At 53.2% G+C, this 19,219-nt stretch overlaps 1 protein-coding gene across 2 annotated transcripts in view; it reads right to left on the bottom strand.

Moving 5' to 3' along the window:
* Positions 1-7,065: 7,065 nt before the first annotated feature.
* Positions 7,066-19,219, bottom strand: part of FBLN5 (fibulin 5) — a gene marked incomplete at its 5' end in the record, with an annotated part of 70,288 nt that continues 58,134 nt past the window's right edge. For both annotated transcript variants that reach the window (XM_081097413.1, XM_081097414.1), the window contains 4 exons: positions 7,066-7,900; positions 13,858-14,053; positions 16,618-16,744; positions 17,808-17,930. In XM_081097413.1, the coding sequence (XP_080953539.1) occupies positions 7,739-7,900; positions 13,858-14,053; positions 16,618-16,744; positions 17,808-17,930 (608 nt within the window). In that variant the 3' untranslated portion in view covers positions 7,066-7,738. The remainder of the gene's footprint in view (positions 7,901-13,857; positions 14,054-16,617; positions 16,745-17,807; positions 17,931-19,219) is intronic.

The raw sequence follows: 19,219 nt of genomic DNA, 5'->3' as shown, positions 1-19,219 counted from the left end.
TCCAAGGGGAATGCTGACGGATGAATGGGCATTTGCCAAGTGGGCACAGAGAAGAACTGCCAATGAGAAGAGCTCCAGCAAGAACACCTGAAGGGAATATACAAGCCTTTCAGGTTTGGGAGAGTTGTTTGTTTGTTTGAGAATTCATTATAAAGGAGGGAAAGGGTTGGAGCTGGGGCTGGAGTAGTAGACAGGAACCAGACCATGGAAGCTTTGTCAATCGTGTTCGGGAGTTTGAACCTTAACCGGTAGGCAGAGGGGATGGTAGGAGAGTTTTAAGCAGGGAGCTAGTCAGCCTTACGCTATCTGTTTAGAGATAATGATCTCCCATGTGAACAACTGCAATACTTTTCTTGACTCCTATCTCTCCCATTTTCTTTCTTTTTTTTTTTTTTTTTTTTTTTTTTTTTACAGAGAGGAAGGGAGAGGGATAGAGAGTTAGAAACATCAATGAGAGAGAAACATCAATCAGCTGCCTCCTGCACACCCCCTACTGGGGATGTGCCCGCAACCAAGGTACATGCCCTTGACCGGAATCGAAGCCGGGACCTTTCAGTCCGCAGGCCGACACTCTATCCACTGAGCCAAACTGGTTAGGGCTTTCCCATTTTCATATATCACTTCCAAAGGGATCTTCCTAAAAATAAGGCCATGTCTCTTCTTTAATTAAAAAACAAAACACAACAAAATAACAACCCTACCATAACTCCTCTGAGCAGACAGGAGCAATTCCCAGACTCTACAGAAAACGGTTCCTGAAGGACTTGATTGTTCTTGGGCAGGGAGGAGGAGGGGTAATTTCCCTTGCAAATAAGTTTGATGAACATTTATGCAAAATTAAACAGGTTTCCTTTTCATTGCAGGACTTCTCAGAGGCTTTCATTTTCTAATGTCAATTGTGAATCTTTTAAAAAGGGGGATTCCGAATTCAGATTCCCCAATCTATGAAGCAAGTGAGCTCTTTGCCCTTGGAGCACTGGTCAGCATCTCCAGGGGCCGGTGTTCTGTAAAATGACGGTCTCTGCAATACAGTCCCAACTCAGTTAGATGACCCTCCCCTAAAACCCGGCCTCGACGTCTGCCCCTCCCTGCCATACACACGCCCTGCATCCTCTGCCCCACCACGCTGGCCTTCTCGGCGCCCTTCCCTCCCCGTGCTTGAGGAATTCCTAATCATCCTTGAAATCAAAGCCAGATATCAAGGGTACGGGTGGAAGTGGCAAAGCTAAAGGTGAAGCTGAATGAAGGCTACAGTCCACGTACTGTCAGGGACTCATTTGGATGAATAACTCTGTAATCTGTGAAGCGTGCAAGACCACATTTTACAAAGAAGGGCAAGGATTGTTACTGCCAAAGAGAGTCTGGTCTCTAGAGACTGAACACTGTCCGTATTTAAAGGGACAGCCTGACTGATGCAGATTACGAGAAGGATGTCGACACCACGTCAAGCCACTAGATACCGTGATGGACGAGGGACAAAGGGAGGGCTGGACAGATTTTTTTAAAGTGCATTTTGGGAATGAGCGGGGGTGGCCTGGCCCGGGGAGTCGGGGTGTTGGAATGATAGAAGCCGGCCTGGAACGGAGAGAGGAGATCGGGAGGAGCCCTGAGAGAGGCCTCGTGAACAGCCACGAGGAGGGTGACTGAACAGAGAGGCTTTCCCTTTGAGCCGGGACAACAGGAGAGGAATGAGAAGAAGGAAGGCCTGGCTTTGCCGAGGAAGGGGTGTTCTGGCGAGTGGGGAGAGGTTCCGCGTGCTTGCAGGAGAAGAGGAGCTGGAGGGAGACGTGGGCAAAGCTCACCAACAGCTTGTCCTTTGTCCCACGGATCCAGCTCCCAGCGCCGCCTTCCCTGGACCGGTCCCATCCCTGACCACCGGCTCCCACCCTCGGATGGAGATGAGGTCGGGGTGGGGAGACGGTGCAGAGAAGGAAAGAAGCGAGAGGAGAGAAGAAAGGGAAGACATGAGAAGAGGAAGAGAGAGGGTGAAGGATTCTCTCAAGCCCATGACCTTGCTCAGAAGTGAGTGAGGAAGCAGAGGTCAACCTTGGCGGGGTGGGGGTGTTGAGGGGGGCAACAAGAGCACCAGCTCCAGCCCCAGCCTCCCCCTCTCCCCTCCCTCCTCAGCCCTCCGCAGGTTGTTGAAGAACCAGCAAAGGAGTGGCGTGGGGCTGAGTGAGATCGGGGGGAAACTAAGAAGGGCAGCGTTGAGGGGATCCCCCAGATGGAAGCACGGGGTTGAAGGGACTGAGCGCGAAGAGCCAAGTATTTATTAGCTGCGTATTAGCCGAGTATCGGCTGAGTATTAGCTGGAAGGAGCAACTCCTGCTCCTCCAGGTGCTGCCCCATCTCTACCGTTGCCCTAGTAAATTCCAATGTTCCGACAGGAAAACAAGCAGGAGGCAAGGGGGGCTCGCTCTCCCTAAATGTGCATAGATGCTCAGCTGGAAGGATCCTCGGAAGGTTATATATCACCCTATATAACCTTATTAACCAACCTCACCCCAACAAATGTAATTAATCTTTTTAAAAATATTTTTTATTGATTTCAGAGAGGAAGGGAGAGGGAGAGAGAGAAACATCAATGATGAGAATCATGGATCAGCTGCCTCCTGCACGCCCCACACTGAGGATCGAGCCCGCAACCCAGGCATGTGCCCTGACCAGGAATCAAACCCTGACCTCCTGCTTCATAGGTCGATACTCAACCACTGAGCCACACTGGCCGGGCCCAACAAATTTAATTTAAAAAGAAAGAAAAAACCTCAGAAGAACCCAAGGCACCTGTTTTAAGGGACAGTCACTACCGTGTGATACAAGCTGGTTCTGCAACGTCGAATGCCTTTCACATAGAAGGGCAGATGGTAAGAATTTGAAAAAAAAGGCTAGGTTGAAACCAGAACAATTCTCCCCAAACAAAACCTACACTTCAGTGGCATCAAGCTATCCAGTGACTCTTTGGCCCTAAATCAGTGTTAATTAATTAATAATCTACCAGACCTTGATAAATGAGTATCCTAATGACCGTGGTGTTTATATAGACATACAATTTACCCCTGCCTTTATGTGACATTATTGTTCAAGAATATTCCAAATTCCTGAATGAAGGTTTGTCACGGCCTGTTTGTCACTGCCTATAATCACCATGTAATATACATGTCACCACCACTGTGAGAGAACACGTCAATGACCTATTAATAGATCATTCCTAGGTTGACAACTCTTTTCTCTCCCTAATGCATACTTCACTGATGGCTACTCGGGAAGATTCATTATTAGAAAGCATTAGCAAGTCAAAGATTCTAACTCAGGGCTGTCATCGCAATAAAAGCTGCCCAAGCGATAAAGCTCGCTTCTGTGCATTCATTCCCTTTGTCCTGAAGCCTCTTCATTATTTTTTTTTAACATATTTTAGTTTTCTGGAGTTCCAATGGAGACAGTCATCTGCTGAGTAAAGATACAAAGATATGAAGACAAAAATATCAACAAGAAGGAACGATTTGTATATTTGTTTGTAGGTGATGAGCACCGGCCAATTCCAAAATAATGAAAAGTTTTTAAAATGTTGACTTTTTTTCTTTTTCTAGAAAAGACTGCATTACAGTACATACAAACTGTATCAAAAAGGACGAAACTTTTCACCTCACGTAGATTTTGTGTTTCCCTTCAATGCATGTAATAGTTCTAAGCAAGAGGCATCTCATTCTAAATGTTAAAGATGTGTCTGTGGAGGTTCATAAGGATTTTGTAGTGTGAAATCAATGCCGATAACTATTAAAATCCAACCCAAATCATTTCTTCGCGCTGCTAAAATGCTCCTATCACACTGTCTCCTAGTTTGGTCTCACTGGCTGATAAACCCTGGACACATGTTCTTATCCATGAACTGGAATCCATCTTGGTTATTTCTCTGAATCCAGAAACTGGCTCAGCCAAATTTGGGTGGGTGGGAGGGCGTTCAACCACGGCATGTTCTCCCCTCGGGACAGAAACCTTTACCAACAGGATTGCATGAGCTGAGAGGGGAGTAAAGAATAGTTGCTCCTTTGTCATGTTCTCTCTCTCTCTCTCTCTCTCTCTCTCTCTCTCTCTCTCGGTTCAGGAAGAACTTGTGCACCTTGCAATAAACATTCAGCCCACAAAAATACATTGAAACCACTGAAAATGAAGTCATCCCACCTATTGAAATGTTTCCACCATCTGGGAAAACAACGTACAAGGGCCAAGCCAGTTACCTAGGAAAACCTAACCCAGGCCTGAGAGGCCACAGGTGTGCAGCTCCCACACCAATCAGAAAGTGTTCTGGTTGGCAAACCCCCGTGAAACTTTCCGGGGCTGTTTATTTTTTTTTTAATATATTTTATTGATTTTTTACAGAGAGGAAGGGAGAGAGATAGTTAGAAACATCGATGAGAGAGAAACATCGATCAGCTGCCTCCTGCACATCTCCTACTGGGGATGTGCCTGCAACCCAGGTACATGCCCTTGACCTGAATCGAACCTAGGACCTTTCAGTCCACAGGCCGACGCTCTATCCACTGAGCCAAACCGGTTTCGGCTCTCCGGGGCTGTTTAAAGGAAATGCTGGCTGTCGTCCCCAGAGCACATTTCAAGGAATCACAAAACTTGAGAATCAGAGGCCGCTGAGTAGAAGTTTGGGTCCTTAATGAACCCGGATGAGACAGTAACACAAGGACGTTTGCAGATGTCCCTGCTCTTAATCCGGCGCCCCTTCCACCACAGACCCCTTCATCCTACAGGACCTGCTGGAGCAGCACAGAGCAGGGGTCTAAGACAAGCCCTCGCCCAGCTGAGAAGGGACAGGTGCCGAATGCCCAGATATTTCAAGCGTCCATCGAACAGCCAGCCCCACAGACTCTGGTGGAGGGAGCACGATGCTGTGTGATTCAAAGGGCAGGCTTAGCCGCAATCTTGCTAAAAGAACAACATCTGTCTCTTCTTGAGGGGAGGGGGCGGCAAAGTAAACAGCCTTTCGGGTTCTGGGAACCTCTGGAGCTGCTTCCCAAGTCTGGGGTCTGGCCTTACGGTACATGTTTCGCCCCTGAGTGTTTCCCCCTTGAATTTTAGGCCCAAGTGTATTTTAAGGTAAATGGATCCCACACGCTTCTGATTCACTGGCACTGAATTCATCAGGTCAGGCTGGGAAAGAGCGACCTGGGGCCCAAGGAGCCGGCTTCTATGACTCTCTGGGCTTTTTTTTTCCTTAGGAGCAGGAAGCCACCTTTTCGCACAAATAAAATGCAAGCTCTCGACTAGAGACTCGGGTCTAGTTCCCAATGTGGCACCTCTGAGACCAGAACAAAGCTTCCCTTCCCTCTCTTCCAGAAGTTCAAGGCAGCCTTACCCGTGTGCGGGGTTGAACCTGGACCGGTAATTCAGAGCTGCTCCATGCAGAGCTCACATCAACCTTCAGCAGCCCTGACTCCACGCCCACTCCCGAGGCCTCAGCCTCCGACCCAGCGAGCAAGCGCAGCCCGGCTCAGGGCCCCCTTCTGGTCTTTGCTCAGCGGAGAGCTAAGCGGGGCCCCTGAGCCGGCAAGTCTGCAGGAAACCGTCCGCTCTCTTCAGCTGAGGAACGGGCGTGCTGAGCCATTTGCTGTGAATGTTATTGTTAACATCACCTGACCTGCTGAGGGAGCACAGTGGGAAACGGTTCAGATGGGATTTGTTTCGGAGAATAAGACAAAGCTAGGTGTGCAGTGTGGGTGTGAGAAATGAGAAATGCTCTCTGGGTAAGGAGGCCCAACAGGCCATTCCTTCCACTGAAGAACCAGCTCTAAGGCTCTACGAAACCCCTCTCAACCCTAAGAACCCAGGGCCCAGTTCCCAGCATGCAGTAGGGTTTAATAAATATATCCGAATGGGTAGAACGGGAGCATCCACAGGTCCACCCTCTAGCGCAGTGGTTCTCAACCTTCCTAATGCAGCGACCCTTGAATACAGTTCCTCATGATGTGGTGACCCCCCCAATTTCATTGTTACAAATTGAACATAATGAAAGCATAGTGATTAATCACAAAAACAATATGTAATTATATATGTGTTTTCCGATGGTCTTAGGCGACCCCTGTGAAAGGGTCGTTCGACCCCCAAAGGGGTCGCGACCCACAGGTTGAGAACCCCTGCTCTAGAGGCAACCTCGGCCACCGGGGAGGGCACCGCCTCCTCTGAAGCTCGGGCCAGCTTGCAGGTGGGACACCAGGGCAGCGGCCCCACCTGTTCCCTAACCGGGACGGGCACTGCCAACTCTCTGCCTCTGTCTGGGGGTCTGACGCTTGGAGGAAATGCAGAGCCTCGATCAGGACAAGGATGGTGAACCCTACAAGGAACTAAAAAAGACGTTCAGGGCAAGGTGGCCGGGACTGGGGCCACCTTTGTCTCCCTCTCTTTACAGGGTTTCTAACCACGTGCTCTCAACTCCGACCGCTTATTAGAGTTTTTAAGATTCCCCATGCCTGGGCCCTGCCTCAGCCCAACTTAATCAGAACCTCTGGGAGTGCCGCCCAGGAAGTCAGCTTTTTTCTTAAAAGCTCCCTTCTTGTTTCCCCAGGCAGTCAAGGGTGAGGGCCCCTCATTTAAAGTGACTTGAATAGATTCCTGTTCTGGAAGAGTCCCTGGAACTAATCCTCAGAACAGAGGACTTGCTAGTTTTCTAGTCAAATGAATAGGATTTGGGATTATCCTTCCGCTGACTTCTTCACCTCATTTCTGCTTCCCACCCTCGCTCCCCACCAGGTGCCTGAAGGATGATGATGATGATCAAGCTCTCCAGCTGCTCCTGCCAGCTTCTCAGCACAATAAGCAGCTTCACAGAGAGCTAGAACCGGCCCAAGTGCAGAATCCCCTACGGTGCCCGGATGAATCACACACAGACTCTCTTCAGATACCTCATCAGTTCGGAGACCTCCACCTTCCAACCCAGTCGGGTCAAAATTCGAAAGCAAGCATGATGCAGGGGTCCTCAGAGGAAACACGGGACTAAAATGGAGAGGAGACTGGGTTTGGGAAGACAGAACATAACATGTGCCCGAAGGCCTCCGGAACGAATTCTACCACTTATTCTTTTTTTTTAATTAAAAACAAAACAAAAGACGAAAAACTCAAAATGAACAAAAAGAAAGGATTAAACAGTTATACAAGTTTCAGGACAACTCTAAGCCTTCTTTTACGGCTGCAGATACCAGACGTGGATTTGGCGTAGACTCTGTAAGAACCCTTGGGTCCTGCAGTGGCTTCTCTCCGTAGCCTTCTCTGTGCATACAGGAAGCGGACTAGCTACACACAGCGTCCCCGGGGGCTCTGTGAGCCTTTGCAAAGCGGCAATCAGCGTGGACGCGGGAGGGGGGGTGGGGAGGCACGGAGGAGCGGGGAGGACTCTGTTCCCGGTTTTGAGCATGAACTCAGACCCCAGCAAACCTAATCTATTTCTTTGAAAAATATGAAGGTAAACGGAAGGCCTGGGAAAACCACCGTGACCCTCGGGCCAGGGTGCCAAGGATAACCCTTGTCGATACTGCACTGTAGGAACTGGGGAAGCGTGTCCTCCGATCGGCAGGTCTACGATAATGCAGGCGTGGCCAGGACAGTGGGGCTGACTCCGGGGGACGTTCAGCAGGAAAGGCGGGGCGTCTGTCTCCCTCTCATTCTCCCTCTCGTCGCTCCCCGTCTCCTGGCCCTTGGTGCTGGTGAGAGGCGTGTCGGAGGCTCCGGCCCCGGCTCAGAACGGGTATTGCGACACGTATATCCGCAGTCGGATCACGGAACTGCCTCTGAAGTTGATGACGGTGTTGACAGTGATCATCTCCAAGTCCAGCTGTATGTCCCGGGGCCCTTTGATGGGGCGTGTCATCACCAGGGTGGCACTGATGGGGCCTGTTTGCTGCGGACAGAACGGGGGGCATTTGTTAGAGAAGGCCTGGCCTGCCTGAGGGGGCAGGGGCAGCTGGTCCCCAGGAACAGCAGAGAAGGCAAGAAAAGCAGAGCTGTCCCTTGGGACGCGTGGCCTCCCACACGACCCCCACAGAAGCCTGGGTGGTCTGGTCGCAGCCCACTCCTGCAGCCCCAATCAGGGTGCTCCCCCTGGCCCACTTCCGTCACACTGGAATCCCCACACTCCACCTGGCTCTTTCCTGCTAACTCTTCAGGTCTCATCTAGAAACATCGCTTCCTCCGAGGAGCCTTCCCTACTTTCCTCGATCGAAGTCACCCTTCCTACCCACCCTCTGGACCCTCTGCCATTACACCTGCTACTCTGCCTAGAATGGGAAGTATTCATGACCGCGTGTCATCATCCACACTATTTACTTAGACCACCTCTGATGTTCAGGTCCCCACTAGACCAGGAGCTCTGTAGAGATCAGATCTACAGGGTTAGGTTTGTCACCACTGAATCCCCTAACCACCACTGTGGTGCCTGGCACACAGTAGGTGTTCAGTAAATATGTCTTGGATGAAAGAACAAAGGATTGATGAAACAGTGACCTAAAGCTGTCACTTCACCTCTTGGGGCCCAGCTCCTAATAGCCCCCAAAGCACCTCGGACTCTTAGATCTTCTTCCTCCGTGGATTGTCATGTTGCCTGGGGCACCTGTCATTTGTTCATGAGCCTCCAGTTGGCTTCCATGCGCAGCCCTGCTGTGGCTCCTGTCTAGAGACCGTAGTCACCTCCAGCTTTACCATTCTGCAACTATCGCTGTGGTCCTCCTAATGTCACCTGAACTTTTCTCCTCCACTGAATCTTTTTCTTAAAGTCCTGAGGAGGGAGGGACAGCAGCCCGACATCAATCGAGCACCCATCACCACGTGTGAGGCTCTCCTCTGGCCACTTGGATGTACATGTGCTTATGTCATCCTCATGGAAGCCCCGAAAGGCCTTGCTACTCAGAGTGTGGTCCCTGGACCGGCAGCATCAGCATCCTCTGGGAGCTGGTTAGAGATGCAGGACCTCAGGCCCCACCTGTGACCTCCTGCGCCAGAATCCGTCGCTTAACACAATCCCCAGGTGACTCGTGGGCACACTAACTGGGAAGTGCCCATCGGAAAGCACAGACCCTGGCTGCCGTATTAAAGGTGTCTCATTATTTCCCCATTTTATAAATAAGTAAACTGAGGCCCAGGGAGGTTAAGGAATTGCTCAGGGGCACCCAGAGCTGAGGGACTTCATTCAGGTGCTTCTGACGGCAATCTCCAGGCCTGTTTCTCTGCACAATCGCCACAAGCGCCTGGTGGGTAGCACTGTTCCTCTCCCGCACGGCCCTTCAGGAGAGACGCTCAGGATTCAGTGAATGGCCACACAGTGGGCCCCTGGAGAGGACACGAGGATACGCTGGACAATCGCTTCCTACCAGCTGCAGAGCCCAGCAACTGAAAGCAACAGTCTCTGCAGAATCAAGAAGCTTGGCCACACCAGGTGTTTTATCGATCTCCTGTAAAGTTCTGGGCATCCCCAAGCGCTCCACAGGCACGTCAAGGGTGGGGCTGGCAGACAGGTGCCAGCCAGGTACTGGGACCGCCACTGTCCGCTGGTGCAATTTCCTCTTGGCATCCGCTCCCTCTGTTCGCGTCAGCATCAAGGCAAACTGGCACCTGCTCACGTAGAGGCTCACTCCGACTTCCTTGTCAGCTCTTGCAAAACCTGGGGGCCCTGGGCCAGGACTTCAGCGGGCACAGCCACACAGGGAAATGCAGCGTTTACATACACAAATATCTCACCAGTTTTTATTGTTTGCATGAGCAAAGGCCAAGGGTTGAGAACCCTGAGCTGAGGGTAGCCCTCTGGAGGGAGAGCTGCAAAGCCCGGGACGGGGAATGGAACAACTGGACACTTCCAAGTTGTTCCGTGGGGCTTTCCCGGTCAAAGCCTCCAATTTGGAAATAGCTATAGAGATCAGCAAGTTCAATCTCCACCCGGCTCCGACCGGCAGCAGCCGGAGAAAGGCCAGCCCCCTGCACAAGGGAGGACTCAAGTGCCTGTCAGGAGAGCTGAGGGCAGCCACTTGCACCTCCTCTAGGCTTTTAGGGCAGAGTCAGAGCATTAATGAAGCAGCTCCTGGAAGCCTCTGGTCATCGATGGACTTGGTGGTCATTGGAAAATGATGGTGGTGATGGTGGTGGTGGTGGTGGTGGTGGTGGTGGTGGTGGTGGTGGTAATGATGATGATGATGATGATGATGATGGTAAAGGTGGTGGTGGGTGGAGGTGGTAGTGGGTAGAGGTAGAGATGGTGGTGGGTAGAGGTGGGGGTAGTGGTTGATACTATGCAGTTGGCTACGACCTTTCATACATCTCTTACTTGATCCTCCTAACACTGCAGTGTAAGTAGGTTAAGGACACTAATTAAGGTTACAGAACTTGCACATGGTACTAGAGTGCCTGACTCACTAAGTCATGCTCTGACCACTCTGCTCAACGATGAGGTCTCGGGACCTCTCCATTTCCTGCCGCCTCACAGCACTCACACTACTTGAGAACCCCCACTTTGCATTGTAAATGTTTGCCTGGTCGTTCCCCCCCCCGCCCCCCCCCCCCCCCCCGCCCGGCCCCTCTCCTCAGTGTGGGCTCCGCAAGGGCAGAGGCTATGTCCTGTTTGCTCCAGAACTCTCGGGCCTGACGCAAAGCCACCTACATGGCGGTGCTGAACTAAGGCTGGTGGCGGAAGAAGGAATGAGTGACAGAATGGAGTCGGCCCTGGACCAACTGAATGAGAGGCGGAGAGGCTGAGGGCTCCGCTTCCACCAGCCCGGACTTCTGCTGTGGGAGAAGGAGACCATTCCAGTGACCGAGAGAACCTGGGAATCCCCCCGAGAGCCGGGCTCGACAGCCGGGTGAGAAGAGCGCCAGGGAACGTTCCACCCTTGCCCATCCCAGTTGCCTGATAAAAACCGTCATTCCGTGTCCCAGGCACCGCGCTACGTGCGTGATCTCATCTGATCCCAGGGTAAACACTGCCATCGTCCGTCTTCCCAGACGCGGAAGCGGAGGCCCAGCAGGTTAGGTAACAGGCCCAAGGTCACACGCTTGGCAAAGCGCAGGACGCCAAGGAGGCGCTCGGCCCGGCTCCAGGGCCCACACTAGCGTGACGACACTGTAACTTTCTGGTTTGTCTGTACACTCTCATTTTTCTTCCATAAATATGTAAAAACAAAGTCATATAAAAAGAAGAAAAAGACATTTTTAAAGAGAACAACAGCGTGTGGCCTCCTGAGGAGGGTGCTGCATGCTGGGCAGCTTGGACACGTGGAAGCCGCCTTGTCCGTCTTCCTCCTCCCACGCCCGCGGCCTCGGCACGGGCTCCCCACACGGGGCCTGTACTCAGCCCTCGGAACCTTCCCTCCCCGTCCCTCAGCTCCTTCAGCCATTCTCAGAGCAGCCTCTGAGTAAATACTAAAGAATGAGGGCCCTTCTCAAAGTCCTCCGAGAGGGCACACGCTCCGTGCAGCTCAGCGCTGTGAGCTTCAAGGGGCCCCCAGTTACTGCGACACCCCAGGCAGCAGAGGGAGCCTCCAGGAAGGAGCCCTCACACCTGCCCCTCCACCTGCAGGATAATCCCCTTTCCACCGTCACTCTTACAAGTCAGCCACCGGGAACATTTGGGTCTGGGGGGATTTCAGTGGGTGGCATCCTGGGGAGCCCAGTCTTGCCTAGACAAGACCACCTTCTGCAGGTCTGCCATTCTGTTGGGAGAGAAAATACGGAGGCAGGTGGTGGAACTCCCCAAGAGAAGCATCGGTGTGCCCTCTGATTGGGCCCCTGCTGTCTGTCCAGATGCGAGAGGCCAGGCTGGTGAAGGCCAGTGGGCGAGGCTTCCCCCAGAAGCTCCCAGCTGCGGGTTTCTGGTGGACAGCTGTTGCTGAAGGGTTGGGGGAAAGGGCAGACATAGACACAGCTCCGTCTTCTTCATCTTGCAGAAGCGCCTCTCCCCTCCCCTCCTTCCATCTCCTCCCAAAGCCCTTGACCTTGCTACACGGGCCTACAGATGTTGGCTTCACAGGCCCTGTTATCACACGTGACCTGGCCCTGCGTTGGGTCTTGCCAAAAACACGTGAGTGAGGACGCAGGCACGACGCCAGCACCTGGGACCTTTTCTAACCTGTTCTAGCCTCTGTTTCTGAGACCTCCCTGTTTTCATAGTCGCATCCCCAGAGGCAGGGATTGGAAGAGTCTGCCAGGAGATGGGGAGAGGAGAGGGAGAGAGCTCAGACACGTGGCCCTCTTGCAGGCCTGGACCCTCCGCCCTAGAATGGATAAGCTCTCATGGCCTATCTTTCTGCGTATCGCTGCCCACAGTGACTCTGGAGGACCACCTGCTGCATCTGTTAGAAATGCAGATTCCCCCCCCCCCACCCCCCGCCAAGATATCTGGTCCTAAGCCCTGGAACCTGTCATTGTTACAGTATAAGGACAAGGAAACTGAGGGTGTGATGAAGTTAAGGACCTGGCCACAGAGCGATTATCCTGAATTCGCTGGGTAGCCCGAAACCCAAACACTAGTGTCACTGTGAGAGACGGGGCGGGGGGGGGGGGGGGGAGGGGGAGGGGGGCGATGGTTGCACAGAGAGGAGGCGGCCCCGTACCCCTGGAGGCAGAGGCTGGAGCGATGTGGCCACGAGTTAAGCGATGGCAGCAGCCACCAGAAGCCGGAGGAGGGACGGGAGGCATTCTCGCCCGGAGCCTCCAGAGGGAACAGGGCTCGGCCAACGCACGATGTCAGCTCAGTGGAAGTGGTTTCAGACTTTTGGCTCCAGAACTGTGTGCGAATAAATTTCTGTTGTCTTAGACCACCAAGATTTTGGCAATGTCTTACAGCAGCCATAGGAAACTGGCATTCCAGGCCTCGGCCGCCATATTTTGAATTATTTTGGATAATCCAGGTAATTCCAGATTTTCTGGAACCCATTTTTGGGCCAGTGCCCAAATTCTCACAGAAATGAGAAAAACACCTAAGCTGTGGGCGCTAAGAGGTGCCACCACCCGAGGTGGCAGGAGGTAGAGCTGCTCTCTCTCTGAGCTAATACGGCAGCCCCGTGTGGCTACCGGGCACTTGAAATATCGCTGGTGCCATGGAAGAACCTGATTTATCATTTTATTTCATCTTAATTGGTTTAAATTTAAAGAGACCGTGGCTACTGTGTCGGACACGCAGGCAGAGCCCACCTCCGCCAGGCACGCCTTTCTATTCACTGCAGCGTAGGTACCACGCCGGCGGGGGTTTGGGGATGTTTTCCAAACGCCATTTTCCCAGTTTCCAGTTGTGCATAGTAGGCACGTGATAAGCGTTTGTCCGATGAGTGGATGGATAAGAGGGTATGCAAATGCCTCTCCCGTGGGATTGTCAGAGGAAAGAGGCGGAAAGTTGCATCTTGGCCTCGTTTCTCGGGGCACAGACGAGGATGCCGAGGCCCACGGGGGAGAGTGGCTCTCGCAAGGCCGTAGAGAATGCTCCTGGAACAGCACCTTGGAGGCCTAACTCCCCTCCCCTCTCCTCTGCCCTCTCTACCCCAGCCCCTCCTAGCTGCACGCTGACCTGTTTCTAGAAACACGGGCCAACCTAGACGACACGATGCATGGTCGAAGACAGTGACCATCTGCCCGGCTGGCGTGGCTCGGTGGTTGAGCATCGACCCATGAACCAGGAGGTCACGGTTTGGTTCCCAGTCGGGGCACATGCCCGGGTCGTGGGCTCGATCCCCAGTGTGGCATGTGCAGGAGGCAGCCGATCCATGATTCTCTCTCCTCACTGGTGTTTCTCTCCCTCTCCCTTCCTCTCTGAGATCAATAAAAATATATTTATTTTTTTTAAAAAAAAAGATAGTGACCATCGCCCGCCACCCCTCTTACCCGCATATAGAATTCTCGGCCCTCATTCCCAGACTTGATCTGGAAGATGTAGTAAGCGCCGGGGTAGCGGGTGGTGGCTTGCATCTGGAAGATGTCAGCAGGAACGGAGCGTACGGACACCACGTCCATGTCCCGGTACAGGATGGTGAAGGGCTGGTCTCTGCAGCCGGTGTTCTCGGCGGGACACATACAGCGGCTGTTGACAAGGGGGATCGTGTGAGAAGGTGGCCAGTCCTTTCCAGTCGCTGGTCGGAACCACTCCCCCGTTTAAAACGCGAAAAGGAGGCCACCCCGTCTTTGTCATCCAAATGCGGTAACTGTGGACGCCTCTCCTTTCACACCTCTCCGGCACGTCGGCGAGCTCTCTGTTTCCTAGAGAACGGCCCATTCTGGCCAATCAGATACTGTTGTGACTGGAGGTATAACCCGTGGGTGTCTGGTTTTCGGAGTCCTGGCCCTCGCCACTCACGTTTCTCATGTGCTTCGTCAGTGAAATGTGCCACCATGGCACAGCCCTTCACTTCCCCAGCCATGCGCACTCATTAAGAAATTTTACTTCATATTTCTATACAGAAAACAATGAGTTTTAACAGTGAAGAAATCAAGGTCCCTCCAGCCTTGTAGCCTTTGCACATGCTGTTCCGTCTGCCCTTCCACTCTCTGTTACGTTAACATCCACTCACCTTCCCATTCCAACGCAAATGTCCTTTCCTCAGAAGGGCTGGTAAGCGCCCGGTCTGGACCAGGTCCAACCTAGTGTTTCATTTTGCAAATGTCTGCTCTCCCCGTTCATAGCACCCGTCACCACCTACGAGGGTGTGCTCCTGTGTGACGGTACGTCTGACGTCTTTCTCCTCCTTTACTCGAAGAGCAAAGCCCAGGGCACTCGGCCCCGTGTTTGGCTCATAACAGGATCTCGACTAACACCTCAATGGGTGTGTAAAAGCATTTTTACAGTTTTGCTCTTTAAGGCTGCATCGAAATTGCCAAGTCAAATGTCCCCGGTGCCAAAGGGTCACATTAAAAGTCACACGAAGAACTGTTTCCTAGAAGACTTGGGGAGGAGGGAGTGATGGCTCCCAGCTGAAGAGGGCCACAGCAGCTGGGATTGGCAGGGAGCTGAGCTCTGAAAGGCGGGGCAGATCTGTCTGCGTGGCAACGGGAGGAATGGCTTCCACATGCAGACAATGTGTGCGTGAAAGCCGGAGGCGGGACACGCCGGGGTAAAGGTGAGAGCGTGCCCTGTTCAGGTTGGCAGGAGTACAGGACACCTGGGCAAGGAAATGACCTGGGAGAGGTGGCTGGGGTCTGACTGCGCGGGGACCCGGAGGCCGGGGTCACTGGGCGTTTGCAGCGGCCTGCCGGGGACCCGCCGTAACACCAGCTCAGTGCTGCCAGCTGAACCCGGTCGATTTCCAGGCCACAGACCAGGGCAGCCTGGAGCAACCCAGAGAGAACTGGGAACAGAAGGCGGTAGGAGTAACCCACGGCTCAGCTCTGCCACAAAGGGCCGTGGGACCAGAAATATGAGACTCCTCTGCAAAGGGCTGCTTGGGAGCATAGCTCTGAGCAACAAGCGAAGACGCTCTAAAGGGCCTGTCCCTGCTTTGTCTTCTTTTGTCAGTCTTTAAAAAATTTTCTTTCTTTATTGATTAAGATATTACGTATGTGTCCTTACCCCCCATTGCCTGACCCCGCTCATGCCCTCACCCCCCTGGTGTCTGCGTCCATTGGGTAGGCTTATATGCCTGCATACAAGTCCTTTGGCTGGTCTCTGCCCCTCACCCCACCCTCGCCTACCTTCCTCCTGAGGTCTGACGGTCTGATGGGTGCTTCTCTGTCTCTGTTTTGGTTCATCAGTTTATGTTGTTCATTATATTCCACAAATGAGTGAGATCATGTGATACTTATCTTTCTCTGACTGGCTTACTTCTTTTGTCAGTTTTGATCTGAGGGGGAAGCACACTGCTACGCCAGGACCTCCTCTGAGAGGCTGCATTCCTAGGGGACACCAGGGGCGTGTCCAGCGCATCCCAGGGCGAGGGCGGGGCTCAGGGTGGTAAATGTGTCACCAGCAGAGAGGAGGGCAGAAGATGCACATGCGTGTGTGTGTGTGCATGTGTGCGTGTGCGTGTGCGTGCGTGCGCGTGTGCGCACGTGTGTGCATGTGTGTGTGTGTGTGTGTGTGTGTGTGTTCCCGAGGAGGAACTGGGATGGTTAAACGGGGACGAAAAGAAAGAGAAGGAACTCCTAGGAGGCCACACACAGGCAAACACTGCCCAGGGCTTTCAGGTGTAGAGGTGGTCTTCCCTTTAGTTCCGTCCCCAGTTCCAGTATTTGCCATCTGGTGAGCTGGTGAACAGTGAACATCGCGACACCGGAAAAGTGATTACAGGAAGCTAAGTACCCAGGGGCTGAGAACTTCCTGGTGACATCCCCTGCTCCTCGCTGCTCACAGCACAGTCCAGGGGGACTGTCCGTCTCCCCTGGGAGCTTGTTGGAAAGCCAGGCCCTCAGGCCACCCCGAGCCCACGGAGTCGGGACCTACACTCTAACACGACCACCAGTGGGTCCAACGCACAAGACGTCTGAGAAGCCCAAGCAAGAATCCCGTGTATCCAGAGCCAAGTTGTCAAAGGGAAAGAAAGTTCCCGAACTCTCCTCTTGGTCAGCTCCAGGAATCTTCCTGAAACTTCAGGCAGCCTCCTGAACCTGGCCCCTCACCCACGTGCCCATTTCCCAGGGGAAGCCACGACTTACTTATCGCTGATCTGAATGTACGGCTCCTCACAGCGGATGGGGTCAATGCACTTGAACCCCCCTTGCAGATTGTAGCAGGTCTGCTGCAGGGTGCACGTGTGGTTCCTGTGCTCGCACTCGTTGATGTCTGAAAAGCAGGGCAAAGGAGAGGCTGAAGCAGGGCAGTGTTCCCCGGGTGCTGGCCCTGGGCCAGGCAGAGGGGGTGCCTGGGGGTGGGGGCTGCCTGGGTCTGACTGCAGAGCTGCACGGGCCAGGAGGGCAGCCACTGGCCACGTGGGGCACTGAGCACTGAGAATGCGGCTGGTCCAGATAAAGATGTGCCCCGGTCAGTGGAAAAGACATGAGATTCCGACAGTTTTGTACAAAAGAACGTAAACTATTAATGATTTGTATACGGAGTACGCACATGTTGGAACATTTTAGATACATTGCATTAAATGAAATGTAGTCTTAAAATGAATGTTACCTGTTTCTTTTCACTCTTTTAATGTGACTCCTGGAGAAATTTAAATTACATGCATGGCTCCCATTGGTAGCTCATGTGTTTCTATTGCTTGGCACTGCGATGGAGGATTCTTGCTGGTGTTGGGGCAAGGCAGGTGCAAGAAGGCTGAAGTGGGTCAGCCGCTCAGCTACCAGCCTCCCCCACTGGCCCCGGTGGGTGGAGCATGGGGCTGGAAAATGGCCAAGTGTAGGATCTGAATAAGACCCACCCTTACTCAGCATGGGGACATAGCAGTCAGATGGGTGAGGTCTCCCTGGCATCCCTTCTCTAGGAAGTCAGTAGAAAAAGGGTGACCAGGAGGCCCCCAGGGGCCATGAGAAAGCCTGGGCTCTGGTTGCTCAGGTCACAAAATGTCCTAGTTAGGTCGGGAGCAGCCCTCAGAGGGCCCGCAGATCTGCCGAGGGAGGCAGGACCGGCCCTTGGCGGATGCCACCTCTATCCGCAGAGTTCATTTACAGAAGCGCGAGCGGTCATGTCCTTTCTGGGGCCAAAGGATGAATCACAGGGCAGAAAGGCACCAGCCCAGGCATCCTGCCCAGAAACTGCCACTCTGGGAGCCACCAACACCCACTCATGCTCTCACCCCTGTCACCTTCCCAAAGCTGCACAGCAGTCCCCAGGTGAAGACATCTGAGCCAGCCCCACCTTACGTCCCCCTCCGCCAGGGCCCTCTGGCCGGCCTTACCCTGGCAGCTTCGGTTGTCATCCAGCAGGATGTAGCCAGGAGGGCAGGAGCAGAAGTACGTGCCAGGCTGGTTCACACACTCGTGTTGGCAGAGGAACTCGGAGAAGCTGCACTCATCCATGTCTGGGGGAGAGGGGACAAGTTACACCTGCTGTTTATAATCACAGACTCCCTGGAGGTGGGAGCTCAGTGGCCTTCTACTCCCGCTTCCACACTCTCAGGACACGTGACAACTTTACTGCTAAGAAGCTGCCAGTTTGCTTCTTGAATATGTCTGGTGACGGGGAGCTCACTACCTACTGAGGCAGCCCATTGATATTTGGACAACTCTGTTAGGAAATGAAATCTCTCTCCATTGAGCTTCCCACTCCCTCTGCCTCTGGCCCTGCTACATGGCTGACTCATTGTGCCCTGCAGGTGAGTGCACCCTCCATCTCTGGAGGTGGGATTTGTTTGCTCGCTGGAGTTTTCTGGTTACAGAGCTCTTCCTCGGAACCCCAAAATGACTCACTGGCCCTGGTCTTCAAAAAGGGCAACTTTATTCATTGCCCCAAGTGGAAAAATCATATTATTCCTAAAACCACAACGAAAAGGGACATAGCCAGAAAGCCAGGGGGTGTCCATTCTATCAAAACTTCCTTATGTCCAAAAGCCTCCTTGGAAGAGAAAATTCTAGAGGGGCATGGGGTGGGCGGGCACCCCGTGGCTCAGCGGCCGCCTGCCTCCGGGGGCCTCTGAACTGCAGGCGGTGGCAGCGGCTGCAGAAGCAGGCGTCGCAGCAAAGCCAGCTCTTTATCACACACGGAGTTTGGCAGCGAAGCCCCCATGTGAGCGTCATTCAACCAACAGGCCAAAGAAAACATGTTTTCATTTCATTTGTTGTTTCCCGAAAACTTGCTTTCACTCATTTCCCCCTGTGACATGTCCTCGGATTGCTCTCCAGCTCACAGACCGCGGATGGCTGGGATCACCCCGAGTGGGTGTCAGCCAATGAGGAGGCTTCTCCGCCATCGGAACACCCGGGTGTTACATGCCTGATGCCTCTCGCATCCTTCCAGTCTCTCTCGGGACCTTCAGGTGATGGGTTCCGAGCCGGCAGAACTGGGATGCGGATTTGAAAGCCAAGGTATGTGCAGTGAGATCCGCTTCTGCCATGGCCCCTCCCCATCCCCTGGGAGCCCCGCTCATTATAACAAAGTGTGTCCTCACTCTGCACAGACTCCTAGACTGCATACGAGGCTCCCGCTGGTAGCTCCCGTTCTATCTCTATGGCCTGGCGGGGCTGGGGAGAACTGTCACTTGGTGTTGGGGTGAGGCAGGCTGAGGGAGGCTGGAAATGGGTCAGCGTGTAGATTGGTTCAGAACTTCGGTAAAAGCAGGAGTAGCCCCTGGCAGTTCCTGAGACTTGCTAT

This window comes from Myotis nattereri (assembly GCF_964212035.1).
Source record: "Myotis nattereri genome assembly, chromosome: 1".
Lineage (NCBI taxonomy): Eukaryota > Metazoa > Chordata > Mammalia > Chiroptera > Vespertilionidae > Myotis > Myotis nattereri.
The sequence above is the reverse complement of the archived record's forward strand: the minus strand, read 5'-3'. Positions and strand labels throughout refer to the sequence as shown.